The 14,240-nt window shown below is 44.7% G+C and overlaps 1 protein-coding gene across 18 annotated transcripts in view; it reads right to left on the bottom strand.

Annotated features, from left to right (window-relative positions):
• The window catches only part of LOC137431129 (SAFB-like transcription modulator), a 150,176-nt gene that overhangs the window by 16,368 nt on the left and 119,568 nt on the right, over window positions 1–14,240 (bottom strand). For all 18 annotated transcript variants that reach the window (XM_068122096.2, XM_078781511.1, XM_078781518.1 and 15 more), the window contains 4 exons: window positions 10,693–10,850; window positions 10,291–10,465; window positions 10,031–10,155; window positions 3,286–3,483 (listed from right to left, as the gene is read on the bottom strand). In XM_068122096.2, coding sequence (XP_067978197.2) covers window positions 3,286–3,483; window positions 10,031–10,155; window positions 10,291–10,465; window positions 10,693–10,850 — 656 coding nt within the window. The remainder of the gene's footprint in view (window positions 1–3,285; window positions 3,484–10,030; window positions 10,156–10,290; window positions 10,466–10,692; window positions 10,851–14,240) is intronic.

Raw genomic sequence — 14,240 nt, 5'->3', positions numbered from 1 at the left:
ACCTTCTTTCTGAAGGCCTCAGAGAGCTCTTTTGATCTCGGCATGGTGACGCCGCACACTTCAAAAACAAAGAGCAAACCAAACTAAATGTCTGAGGTTGAAATAAGACAGGTTCCTCTAAGATCCTCTCTAACGACGTTCTAATCATTTGCACCTGAGCTGGTGCACCTGATTCTAATTTTAGGTATTCGAAGTAGTGATCAATGTAGGGGTGTACTTACTTTTTCCACATGCGAAATTTGCATTTATGTTTATTTAAATTATACAATGGACTACAAAATGTAAATGTTTCATGATATTTGTTATGTTATATCACCTTTATCTATCAATATTGTTGAAATGAAGATCAAATAGCTGTATGTTGAAATATGTTGAAAAAGTCAAAACTTTACATGGGTGTACTTACTTTTTCACGTGACTATTTATTAGGCGAGCCGAAAGTAGATGTTGTATGTCTATCAATATCATTGGTCATGTTGGTAGTGTATGGTGAACCAAGTCTGGGGGTGTGATGGAGATTGATCATGTGTTTAAGGTCCAACAGTTGGGTCCAACACAAATAAATGTATTGTCGCTCAATAATGTTAACTTAGGCCTAGATCTAAAAAGATAGGGCCGTAAGTTATGATGTGATCTGGTGTCGTGGTGATGATGCATAGATGAAGGCGAATTGACATTTTTGCGGTTAAGGTTATCAGTTGACTCAGACACAGTTGATTGTTGATTGTTGTCAGACACAAACAGGCACATATATATATATATACACATCTTTTTTTCTTAATGCAGAAGAGCGCAGTCACCATGATAAGGCAGAAGAGCCACCACGAAAATGCCTCCTCTGTTCTCATACAACTGGATTCTCCCAGAAGGACAGGCCACACATCTTCCCACGTGAATGCTGCGTATGCCATTCTTAACGCTGGGTTCAAGACAAGATCACACGCAAGATGAAGAGAGAACCCCTTGTCAACTGCCAGACCATGGAAGCTAGCCGCTTGTTACAAGGTGGCCAGAAGAGGTCCGTCTTCGTTTGGACAGGAATTACCGATCGGAGAAAGTGTGGAAGTTCAAGATGAAGGGAGGAAGCTGGACATGAGTCATATCATGTGCAAAGTACAAGCAGTTGATCATCCCAAGCCGAGTTGGACAGGATTCAACACAATCCTTGCCAAGGAAAGTGGGAGTCCCATGTTATAATCAATTGGCTATCTCCCTGTGATCGATGCCTCGCCAACAGATATGGATACTGTGGAGACCATCATGCTGCGAAGCATTGAAATAGCCAATGCCCTGCAATTGCAGACTGCGGTGGTGGTGTTCGATCAGGCAATTTATGCAAAAGCCCAGATTATAAGGTGGAAGAACAACATCTATAAAGACAGAATAATCATCAGATTGGGGGCTTCCCACACGACCTTGGCATTTCTAGCGTGCATCGGCAAGCGATTTGGGGGTGCAGGTGTACGGGAGCTGGCCATTGAGTCGGAGGTGGTAGCTCAAGGTTCAATCAATGGCGTTATGAGTGGACATCATTGCAACAGAAGCATGAGATTTCACAAGCTGATGTTTGAGGCATTGCATTGCATGAGATGGCAAGCATTTGTCAGCACTTTGAATGAAGAGGAGACAGACTCTCGATGCTTTATTGGATCTATTGCAGAGTTCCTTCCCTTCAACATTCAGAGCTGCCATGTCTACTCCAGAGACGACCTTGGTGATTGCATCCTTCAATGAGTTTGTATCCCACAATTCTGTTAACCCTACCTTTGGATTCTGGAGTAGCTACGTAGACATGGTGCAGCTCCTGCTTCTATTTGTGCAGGCATCTCGTGAAGGAAAGTGGGAACTACATCTCTCCACTCCTCGATCGATGATGTCATGGCATATGACCATGTCAATTATGCCAGATACTCACCTGTGTATTGGCTTGAGATGCACAATGTAGCTTCTAGTCATCCTACTATCGATGAAGTATTGTTGAGTCATGTATTTTTTTCACATTTGTTTTAGAATACGAATAAAGAAGCGTGCAATAAACATGCAACCTAAAAAAAGTTTCACTACATTTCATTGCTTTTGATCTGATTACTATGAAGAGAGCGGTTGAATTTGTATTTGTGCAAAAATGTGGTATGTCTGTTGTTGGTGATGAAGTGAATGATGTCATGAAAGCATAGATCAGTCAAAGGCAAATATAGCAGAAACTGAGATGTGGTGAGGGATACACCTTTTACTTGTATAGGATTGGTGGGAGTGATGGTAAAAACAGGTATACGACATAATATGTGTGTGATTGCATGATCAATATATTTGAGTAAATGTTTGATGAATGAAGTTTAAGTATGAAGACATTACACGGATGTACATGTTTTGTTGGGAGTCAGAGGTCAGAATAGAACTGCTGTATATGACAAAATTAGTTTCGAAATGCTTGATTTGTTTAGAAAGAGGCTATAACAATCACATGAAAGTTAATATTGGCAGCTAATTTTTTTTTTTTTTTTTTGTTGAGCGTCGATGATTTCATGGCCCTTTACAAAGATGCACTTCCATCAAAAGCACCAAACAAGATTTTAAATATTGCGTTAAAAATAATACAAATGCGTTTGAATATATTTTTATTCATCTATCCATCCACTTATGAAATCTGTCAATCAAAAATCCATCCCTTATCTTCTTTCGTCTGAGACAATTGTGTCTGCGGGATTCAGTGTTCTGCGAGTACTAATAATCTTTAGAGACACATTAAATCAGCAACGCATACGATTGCATGCGCCTGCACGCACGTGTGTGGTGCTTATGCACAGATACACACCGTACTCAGTACACGCATACGTGTCGGGTCTCACCAAGCGCTGCCAGTTTGTACATAGTGCTGTCTGTTTCTGGCGCAGTAAGTCTGTCGTTTGTTTGTAGATTTCTCCATAATGTGCAACTTTTGTCAAAAAGAAAAATTACATTGTTATAATTCTGATTGTTAGCATAATTGTAAGCTGTGTATTTTGTAGTGCCTCGGACCGAGTGAACGAAATTCGAAAACCAAGCCGTTTGAGAGCTCGTCCCACGGCCTCCATGGACAGCAAGCCAAATTTTGAAGCATGAGCAGGTGGATGGCAAAAATTAAATAAAACTAATAATACAGGTGAAGCGACTTGTCAAGAGCAACTGGTCAAAATTCTGCATGATATTGAAATGTGCATCAAGAGAATATGATACTTCATCAAAAGCAAGACATTGCAAATAAACCTGATGCAATTTTTTCACCATGAGAAACAAGTGACAAACCTCTCTATGCCTGGAACGGTCAAGCCATGCCCGTCCGTGAAGCGAGCACGTTCCCGATGATCATAGTCATGGAATCTGTTCGTCTCTCCACCGCGGGCATCACTGCGCACGACATCTGCGCCACGTACAAACATGGCTCCTGACACATCACTATCCAACGCCAACCGTTTTGCATCTCCCCAATGTCCATCATCTCGCCTGCAAGGTACAGACAATATAATCAGTAATGACACAAAACAATTAACATTAAAATAACTGCAGATACCATGTAGTTTATTTAGCCTGTTTCGACTTTTCAGTGTACAGCTCATTATACATTATCATTAGGTGGCTGAGTTAAAACATCATTACAAGTGACAAAAGCACTAACATTTTTTCACGAGAGGCCATGGACTGCAATAGATGGGGGGGGGAAACAACAACAAAAAAAACCAAAAAACTTCATTTTAAGGGTGAAACTCCAAGATGGCCACCATGGACTGCAAAATCCATAAATTATATTTTTGGGACTAAACCAGATAAAAACATGAATAAAATATACATATAAACACACGAGCAGGAGTACCTGGGGGGGAGAGGAGGGGAGGGGCTTTAACAGGCCCCACCGTTTTGGGGAAGGGGGGGAAAGGAAAGTAGGAAAAATTTACCTGTGCAAAAAGTGCTTTAACCTCTGTGTTGCCCAAGTAAAAAAGAAGAATGTAATACCCTCTGCCACCATCACCAGGTGGCGATACATGGTACACATTTACATAGAGAATTTACACCCCTCTCCCGGTCCCCCACACCTCCACACGAAGTTGTATCTGTACGCCGAGTAAAGTATACAAGTGTTTATTGCTAGAGTACCCGGCACTGCTCAAAAGAAAAAGAAACATGAACATGTTTGAAATGAGGGCAAATTATAATGGAAAAGCAATTACATTCAAACCAGAATCAATCACAAACGTCAAATTTCACCTTTTTGTCAAATTTCACCCTTTTGCATCATTCATATTGTCATCAGTGCTGGTTTTGTCATAAATGACGATTGTCAAACGCTCCAGATGATTGAAGTGCTCAGAATATGCTTCAACTTCCTCAAATGGGTGATTTCATATGAGCATAAAGGCATCTGTAACCAAATGGTAGCTCTTTCATACTTGCCATGCAATCTTTTTCCCCTTTCCTGAAGGTAGATGTGGTATCACAACCTGTAAATGTATGTAATATAGGAAGTGCCTGTGATGTCCTTTTCCTCATGGTGGCACAAATTGAATTGATACTGTACAGACAATAGTCCTTGCCAACACCAAATGCTACCCAAGTCAATTCCAGGCCAAAGCCGTCGCAGATCAAAGAATTGGCCCATCATCAGAATAATATCAGTATCGACAGTGCTTACCAGGATTTTCTTAGCCCCTTTACATGCATACACGATGTGGACTACAATTATTGTTATGTTCTGCCTCGTGTGGGCAATCTGACCTTTTCTGGCCAGTTGTTTTTGAGAGGACTTCAACACCTTTGTGATGCAAATGGATTCAGCCTTTGGTAATTGTAGATTTTACACCGTCTGTGTCAGATTGGCAAATAGTTCCTCCGATTTGTTTGTAGAATCAAGCAGGTTGTCTTTCCATTTTGATGGCATCTTTGTTTGTTGGCTGACGTTTAGGCAAATGTCACTGCCTCTTTTAGCCCTTGTTGATGTTTTGATACTGTGTGGCACATATCGGGTCCCAAACGACATCTAATCTGTCAGTAACTTGTTGTAGCTCACATTCAAGTAGTGGAAGTGGCAATAGGTAGTGTGCACTAACACTAGTGTGCCCCAAAGATTTTGCAATCAAACATGTCAGGAATTTAATTCCGCCCACTTGTATTGAAACTTCTCACGAGGTCTGATTTAGTGCCTGTCCAAAGTTTACCATAGTCAGATAGACTAGAGGTATATGTCTTATTCTCCTGAGAGAAGAACAAGTCCAGATCACCACTTCTTTGCTGGTTAGTGATGTAGAGACGACCAAAAAGGTTTCCATCATTCCGGGCAGATGCAAGCTGCTTTGCTTTGGGGTTGATCTTGGGCTTGGGTATCTTGAGCAATGGCAAGTTGCTTCGTTTAATCAAGTCATGAATTAATAATAATAATAATGCATTTATTTTATATAGCGCTTTTCAGGGAACCCAAAGACGCTTTGACATAGTGCAAAACATAATGCATAGCAAAACATAAAAACAATTGCAAAAAAAACAAGAATCAATAGGGAAATATTCAAAGCAAAAAGGAGGGAGAAGGAGAAGAGATAGTCAGGGATTAAATGCTGTGGGTTAAATGTTGAATGCAGTGTTGAACAGGGGGGTCTTGAGTGATGTTTTGAATGTGGTGAGTGAGGAGGAGTCTCTGATGGTGTGACGTAGTGAGTTCCAGAGGGTGGGAGCAGCGATGGAGAAGGCCCTGTCCCCCCAGGATCTGAATTTGGTCCAGATGGGGGGGGGGGGGGGGGGGTCAGGAGGTTGGTACCAGCAGAGCGGAGGTTGCGGGTGGGAGTGTGTCTGGAGAGGAGGTCAGCCAGGTAGGATGGGGCCAGGTTATGGAGGGCTTTGCAGGTCAAGAGGAGGATTTTGTACTGGATTCTCTGGGAGATGGGGAGCCAGTGAAGCTTGTAAAGGACGGGGGTGATGTGGTCACGGGTCCGGGAATGGGTGAGTAGACGGGCAGCGGAGTTCTGAATGTATTGGAGTTTATTGGTGATTGTTGAGGGTGAACCATAGAGGAGGCTATTGCAGTAGTCCAGACGGGAGGTGATGAAGGCGTGGATGACTGTTTCTGCAGCCATGGAGGAGAGGGATGGACGGAGACGGGCGATGTTTTTCAGGTGAAAGAGGGCTGTCTTTGTGATCTGTTTAGTGTATTTGTCGAAGGAGAGGGTTTGGTCAAAGATGATGCCAAGATTCCGGATGTGAGGGGAGGTGGATACTGGGATACCATCGATGTTGAGGGCAAAGTTACTGGTGGATTTTATGAGCGTTTTTGGGCCAATGACGATTATTTCAGATTTATCATAGTTAAGTTTGAGGAAGTTAATTTGAAGCCAGGATTTTATTTCAGTGATGCAGTTTGTCAGGATAGAGTGGGTGGCGGTGGAGATGGACTTGGTGGAGATGAAAAGCTGGATGTCATCGGCGAAGCAGTGGAATTGGAGAGCATGACGGCGGATTAAGTGACCGAGGGGGGACAGGTAAAGGATGAAGAGGAGGGGGCAAAGAACTGAACCTTGGGGGACACCTTGGGGGAGGGGAGCAGTGGGGGATTTGCAGTTATTGATTGAGATGAACTGGCATCTGTCAGAGAGGTATGATTTAATCCAAGAGAGGGCAGTGCCAGAAACGTCAAAGGTGGTTTCAAGTCGGGTGAGGAGGATGGTGTGATCGATTGTGTCAAAGGCGGCGCTGAGGTCGAGGAGGATGAGAATGTTGAAGTTGCCAGCGTCAGAGGAGAGGAGAAGGTCGTTGGTGATTTTGAGGAGAGCAGTTTCAGTACTGTGGTTGGCGCGGAATCCGGATTGGAATGTTTCATACAGGTTATTTGCAGAGAGGTGATGTTTGAGTTGAGCGGCTACAGCGCGTTCCAAAATTTTCGACAGAAGGGGTAGGTTGGAGATGGGTCTGAAGTTGTTTAGGGTGTCAGGGTTTAGTCCAGGTTTTTTCAGAATGGGGGTAACAGCAGCAATTTTGAGGGATGGTGGGACGATGCCTGTAGACAGGGAGGAGTTTATTGTTGCAATGATAAGTGGAGAGAGAGCAGGAAGGGAGGCCTTGACAAAGCTGGAGGGGATGGGGTCAAGAGTGTAGGTGGAAGTTTTCATTCCTATGAGGAGTTCAGAGAGGTCAGTCGGGGAGATTGGGGAGAATTGAGACAGGGGATGGCAGGATAAGGGGGGGCAGGTGGTTTGAGGGGGAGCGGGTGCGGTGGTGGTCAAGCTGTTGTAGATGTTTTCAACTTTGTGTTGGAAGAATGAAAGGAAGGAGATGCTGTTGTCTACTGTGAATGACTGGGTGGTGGTGTTCAGGGGGCTGAGGAGTTTGTTTATTGTAGAGAAGAGTGCTTTTGGGTTTCCGGAGCCAGAGTGGATAATTTGAGAGTAGTAGGCGGAGCGGGCTTTGTAGTGTTGTCGGTGGTCCTTGTAGGCTTGGGAGTGAATTGTGAGACCTGTTTTATTGCGGAGTCTTTCAAGTTGGCGAGCACGAGTTTTCATCAGGCGGAGTTCAGGGGTAAACCAGGGAGCAGAATGGGTGAAAGAAACTGTTTTGGTTTTTATAGGCGCAAGTTGGTCAAGGCAGGAGGAGAGAGTGTGGTTGTAGTAGTCAGTGAGATCAGAAGGGTTGTGGAGGTCAACGAAGGGAGAAGTGGACATTTTTTCAGAGAGGGTGGATGAGAATGAGGTAGGTGAAAGAGCGTTTAGCTTACGGAAGTTGATAGTGCGATAATGCCTTGGTGTTGGGGCGGGGATGTTAATGGTCATAGTGATGGCTAAGTGGTCAGAGAGGGTGAGGTCGGAGCCAGAGAGATGGTGCAAGATTAATCCAGTAGAGCAGACATGGTCCAAAATGTGACCACGGTTATGGGTAGGAAAGTTGACATGTTGAGTGAGGTTAAAGCAGGTGAGTAAATCAGTGAAGTCAGTGGTAATCGTGGAGTCAGTGGAGTCCATGTGGATATTGAAATCACCAAGGAGGAGGATTGAGGGGGAGAGGGAACATAGCTGGGTCAGAAAGTAGGAGAAGTCAGACAGGATTGATGGGTGTGGTTTGGGAGGGCGGTAGACAACAGCCATGACTGACTGTGTGTGACCAGAGTTTAAAAGCCAGGTGTTCAAATGATGGAGCAGATGCGATGGAGATGAGGCTGGTCCTGATGTCTTGTCGGTGAATAACGGCAATTCCACCACCTCGGCCCTCCGAGCGTGGTTTATTGATGTAGGAATATCCATTGGGTGTGGTGAGGTTGTGCGAAGTAGTCCAGAGGTTGTTGCCAGGTTTCAGTGAGACAGAGAAAGTCCATTTTATTTTCCAGGATGTAGTCGTTGAGGATGAGGGATTTGTTGTTGAGGGACCGGGTATTGAACAGGGTGAGCTTGATGTTGTTTTGTACAGCGGGGATGAACTCAGGTGATTTGGCCAGGGTTCGCAGACAGGAGGTGCGATTGTGTGCGTTGCTGCGACCAGGTGCGCTGGGACGATGAGTGGGAGTGCGCTGAGCCGACCAGAGGACGGGGATGGAGTGACCTGATTGTAAATGAACAAACTTATGACCTGAGCCACGGTGAATGTACCTGGGTCGTCGCAGGAGTCCATTGGATTTGATTGCAGAGATGCATGATGGGGTGGAGCGGGTATTAAGCAGAAGAAGCCTTGCGGCGGAGTACCGCAGAGCCATGCCAGGCAGGAGCGGAGAGACGAGCACGAGGCCAAGGTTGAGGAGGCGAAACAATGGCCACAACCCACGGGAGCGGGCCCGAGGAAACAGCGAAGGAGCCGGGCAGGTGAAGCCAGGAGTAGAGCCGGGACCGAACAGAGGGCAGACAGGAGCGAAGAGACGAGCACGAGGCCAAGGTTGAGGAGGCAAAGCGGCAAATGCAGCGGCAAACGACCGCCGCCGCTAATCAAGATCACGGCGGCAAACCGCCACCACCACCGCTGCAAACAATGGCCACAATCCACGGGAGCGGGCCCGAGGAAACAGCGAAGGAGCTGGGCAGGCGAAGCTAGGAGCAGAGCCGGGACCATGCAGAGGGCAGACTCAATGGCCAAAAATCCGCCACGACCACCAGAGAAGCAAGCTAAAGACAATGGCCCAGTCGGAGAAGCGGCGAGCAAGCGACGCCAGCGTCCTCCCCGGACCGGAAGCGGAAACAAAGACCAAGAATTAACTTAACTTAACTTTGTTCTGTCCTTTGTTACAGAATTAACTTTGTTCTGTCCTGCAGAACATCCTTCTGAAACTTCTCGTATTGGGATAAACCACGATTGCGAACAGTGGAAACCACTTGTTGATCAGCACATTCTCGTGTATGCACGACAAGAAGTTCTGAACAGTCATCGAGGAATGGATCCCCAAATCCAGTTCTGCTCTAACAAAAAAGCTTGACAAAAAGATTAATTCACACAACACAAGTAATTCCACATACACCGAGAAAGGGGCTTTTAATCGTGATAACAAGCTTTTAGGATATTTTGGGACTTTTTGCTCATCATCTTCACACATTTGTACTTTTGAAAGAACCGTCAGTTATTCCTAATACCCGAAAACATTCACTTATAAATTAACAAACGTGCAAGAATTCAGATTTTAGGTTTGATGGCGGTCATTTTGGGCACAGCATGGCCGCCATCTTTTTTTCTTGAAATTATTTCAAGCAAATAATGGTTTAAATGGATTCCTGAAATTCAATGCATCTGAAAACATATAAAAATACATTTTATTCATGTTTCAATCTGGTTTAGTACGGAAAATATGACTATTTATGGATTTTGACGAGTCCACGGAAGCAATCTTGGATTTTACACCCTTAAATAGACTGATTTTTTGGAGCATGGGATTTTTTTCATTAATATATCCATGGCTACTCAAAAAAGAAATTGGCATTTTTGTCACTTGTAACCACAATTTCATCATTTTATGGTGGTAAGCCACCTGACTATCAACAATAAATTAAAAGTTTTCAGTTGATATCAAACTGCACCAGAAAAGGTTGCAAAATCAACATACCTTGAGTCTACTTCAAATGGGCGTTTGAGAGCAGCATGACGTTCCTGCTCAATGCGCAACTGTTCCTGTTGACGTCGAAGCTCTTCACGCTCACGTACAATGCGTTCCTGTTCACGTCGTCGCTCCTGTGCACAACAAAGGAATTTGAACCTTGAAGCACCAATACTGAACTATCCATTTAAACTTGCGCTCATAACTAGGCAAATGAAATTGCAACAGCGGTGTCAAACCGAGTATAAGTGTATAATATAAGGCGGTACCTGCTCAATCCGCATCCGCTCCCTTTCGATGCGTTCACATTCAAGTCTCTCCTTCTCAAGTTGTACACGCTCCACTTGTAGACGCGTTCGTTCCCGCTGCACACGCTCTCGTTCCTCACGCTCATGCAGAATGCGTAAACGCTCCCGATCGCGGCGCTCCCGACGCTCATGCTCCCTGAAATAGTGCAAAGTGCAATCAAGGTACGCTGGGGACTCGTGGCTTCTATATTCGTCGTTCTGATGTAAATCGTGTGGCTTCGTTCTCATATGCAGAATGATTCACACAAACTTAAAACAAAAATAGCTCCTCTCCAAATAACAGAAGATATCAACAAGCACTTCCCACATGGTTGCCAAAAGTGCAGGGCAAATAGACAAAGAATAAATAAAAAGGGCATTTACTTGCGTCTCTCATCATCTCGCATCCTGCGCTCCATTGCTCGCAGCTTCTCCCGATCACGTTCCTGTCTTATTTTGTCAAAAGACAGCACCTCCGACTTGTTGTCTTTTGGTTTGGACTTATCAGTACTTCTCTTATCATTGGCCTTACCACTAGCGTCCTGCAAAGCAAAATGCATCAAAGGAAATGAAAATCAAAACCAAAGTGTCAATGATATTTGTTTTCACGTAGAATATCCTTGTAAAAATTTCTGTCAAAGTTACACATTCCATGAACTTAACATAGACAAATGAAGCAATGACAAAATATATGTCTGCCATGTATGTTTGCTCAGGCTATTGTCTGTCATGATATAGGTATGAGCTACTCTAGTAAAGGGCTTGCAACTCTTCAATCTTTTGGCGGGGAGGGAGGGAGGATGAGTATAAGGGACACACTGAAGAGCACTGAGAAGCAAGGGCAACAGAGAAGGATTTGAGAACATGGGCACTGATTCCATTTCAACCCATCGCCAAACAAGTGTGGAGGCTAAACATAATTTTTCTACCTTCTGCAGTGTGAAGAAAGCACAATGGGAAGAAGGAAGTGACATCCACAGTGGTACTGTTACAAATGACATTCCAATACTTTTTTCCTTCTCCGTAAGTTACAAAGTGACCTTGTGCATTTGTACTGTCCCAAGTGTGCTGCAAATGCCTCATCTTTGCTGAGTAGTGGAGTAGAGATGTTGTGCTGTGAGGGATGGAGCAAGAGAGGAAGAGGGCACTCTTTGCGTGTACAGTGAGAGAAGAAAGTGCGAGAACTGGTATGCAAACAGCCGAGCTGGGGGTTTCAGTGTTGCAGCCAGAAGAACCAACAATTCGTTTTCGGGGAAGAAAAACATGGTCATTGAAGGCCGACTATCAGGGATTCTCTCGAGTGTGTCCACCATGGCAAGTCTCTGTGCGAAATGACGGCAGGAAAGGAATGAATGCTGGTGCCCATATTTGCCGGCAACCCCCTGAAGAGGGATCGACTCGCATCAGACTTCAAGCTATGGTTCGACTGTCCAGTGAAAGTCAGCATTCCAAAAGCAATGCCAGCAAGGCTGTGAACCAGACGGGACTGTTCCAAACCGAGTGGCAGATCAATTACAACTCTCCAATTATTTCATCGCATTTTGTTTAGTGAAGCATCCTGTGCACATGCATTTTCCATTTTGTTTAGTAAAGCAAATATTTTGCATCCATTTCTTACACCACACAACGCATAAAACGGGCTTCTCAGTGCTTTCTCCATGCACTCAGCACATAATGCATTGCCCTTCTCCCTCAACGAGCTTTGTGCCAAGAAGTCTGCACCAGGTGGCGCATTGATCATCATTGAAGGTAACAGAACTCCAAAGCATTTCCCGGCAGTGCTCCACACCCCAACCCATGGCGACCAATCCCAGGTTGTCGCTGGGCAGAAGAGTGGGGAATGCACCAATCACGGGTGGAGAAGAGGGTCCCCTGGCTGAGATTCCACCAATGAGAGGAGTAGGGTCTGCGAGGGGGGAGGTTGAGCAGGGGGTAAAAACAGGAGCACACACAGTCCGAAGTGGAAGACAAGAGGGTCTCGAGTCGGCTATCCTGTCGGCTTGAGTCGAGAGCAGGCTCTTGCCCACCCAGCATCATTTGCCCTATCACTTCTGTTCCCTTCGGCATTAATCTCTCATTATTGCACTCCTTGCACTTTCATTTATTCTTGCAACATTCACCTTCTGCCTTGCTTTCCGTTCCGTTCCGTTCCGTTTGCTGCACTCCCGTTATCTGGCTTCATCGTCAGACCCCTTGACCCCATCCATGATGAGCAGTCCTGCCAAAACCCGGTGCTAGCTCAACCGTGCTCGTTGAAGATTTGTAGGGGCTTGTCACATGCCCACCTTTCTCTCTCTCTCTCCATCCTCTACTTGCCAATTTCTCCCTTCCATGTTGGATGCATGATTCACACCAACGTTTATGGTAGTGATAAGTGGATAGTACAAGGCATCCGATGGCACAAGTGTTCAAGGGATAAGTAGGGAGGAAGTGGGAATGTATACGCGTTTTGTAAATACTTGCTTGTGAAACACCTTGAAATATGTGCATTGATTAGTAAAACCATGTTCAGCAATATTTTGTGTTCTGAATTCTGTTTTGATGGCAGCATAAGACAATCGAGTGGTTCATTTACCAGATTTAGATTGGTTTGCAGATCGCAGGCAGCAGCACACAATGTTGGTCCGCTCGGCCAATTAATATCCGTGAAGTTAGTCTGTGGGCTGAGTAGGGTTTACATGCACCCCTCCCCCCCCCACAACTTAACTTCCCGGGTATGTCCATGTACCCCCCACCCTAGGGGTTAGGGAAAACCATGTTAACAGAAAAAAAAACTCATTCCCAAGGTACCTCCCACGCATATTTTGATGTTACCCCCCTGTGTCGGTGATTTCCGAAAATTAGGGGTAGGCGAAATTCAAATGGCCATACCTTTTTACCTAGTCATCCTATGGTTGCATATGACCCCTCAAAATGTTTGTCCTGGGACACTCTTTACAATGATGTGTTGTATGCAAATGAGGTCACTAATGAGGTCACCAGAGGTCAAACTATGACATAATTTGGGGGTTGAATATACTTAACTAATGCCTTGATCCATTGTCCACCCTGGTACTCCCTGGAAATTAATACTAACAACTACCTGTGAACAAATACCTGTGAAACTTAATCAAACCATCTTGTAGATAAGGCAGCCATCTTGGTTCGTTGCCTGCTCAAAAAGTCATTCATAGTAACAGTAAGGTTATAAATGAAAACACTAGTCATGTAAAACTGTATTTAGACGCCAGCGATGAATCTATGGTATGCACAATTATGAACATATACAATACATGGTTTTTTGCAGCGGCCATCTTGGATTTTGGTCAACATTAATCATTTAATATCATTTTAAGTCACAATATCACTTGACTGATGTAAGATGCAAGATCTGGGCCCAGAAAAACCCACATATGGACACCCAATATGTATATGTAGCATTCACGTAGGCGGAAATATGCCCGATTTCGCGGTTTTGGCGGACATCTTGGATTTTGTCCTCTGGCCGAGTTAGCCCGCATTTTAAAAAAAGATACCCAAGCTTATTTTTTTATATATATTTTTATCTTTCAAAATCAACCTTCAAACCTTGATCACGGGAAAATGGTCACGAACTCTATTGGGAGCTCCCCTACTATACAGGCTAAGTGTGCCACTGGAGGCACCCTGGATCCCAAGAAGTCGTTCGACATGGGTTCCTTGCCCCCATGCAAAAGCTGTCTGCAACAGCATGCCGAACATGCGAATTATCAAGTTGCCATATGGAGGCGAGCTCACATCCCAAATCCTGATATGCCGAATCCAATTCATGGACATGGATGGGTAGACAAAAGTGGGACCCTGCAGCCAAAATGGACAGATCATGACATTTTGCCAACCAAACTGGTGGATATCCTTGAACAGAAACTGGAGAGTGAGAACAGTGATGATGAGGAGGAGGATGGAGATGATGA

The sequence above is a fragment of the Myxine glutinosa genome, chromosome 7, assembly GCF_964187855.1.
Source record: "Myxine glutinosa chromosome 7, kmMyxGlut1.1, whole genome shotgun sequence".
Lineage (NCBI taxonomy): Eukaryota > Metazoa > Chordata > Myxini > Myxiniformes > Myxinidae > Myxine > Myxine glutinosa.
The sequence above is the reverse complement of the archived record's forward strand: the minus strand, read 5'-3'. Positions and strand labels throughout refer to the sequence as shown.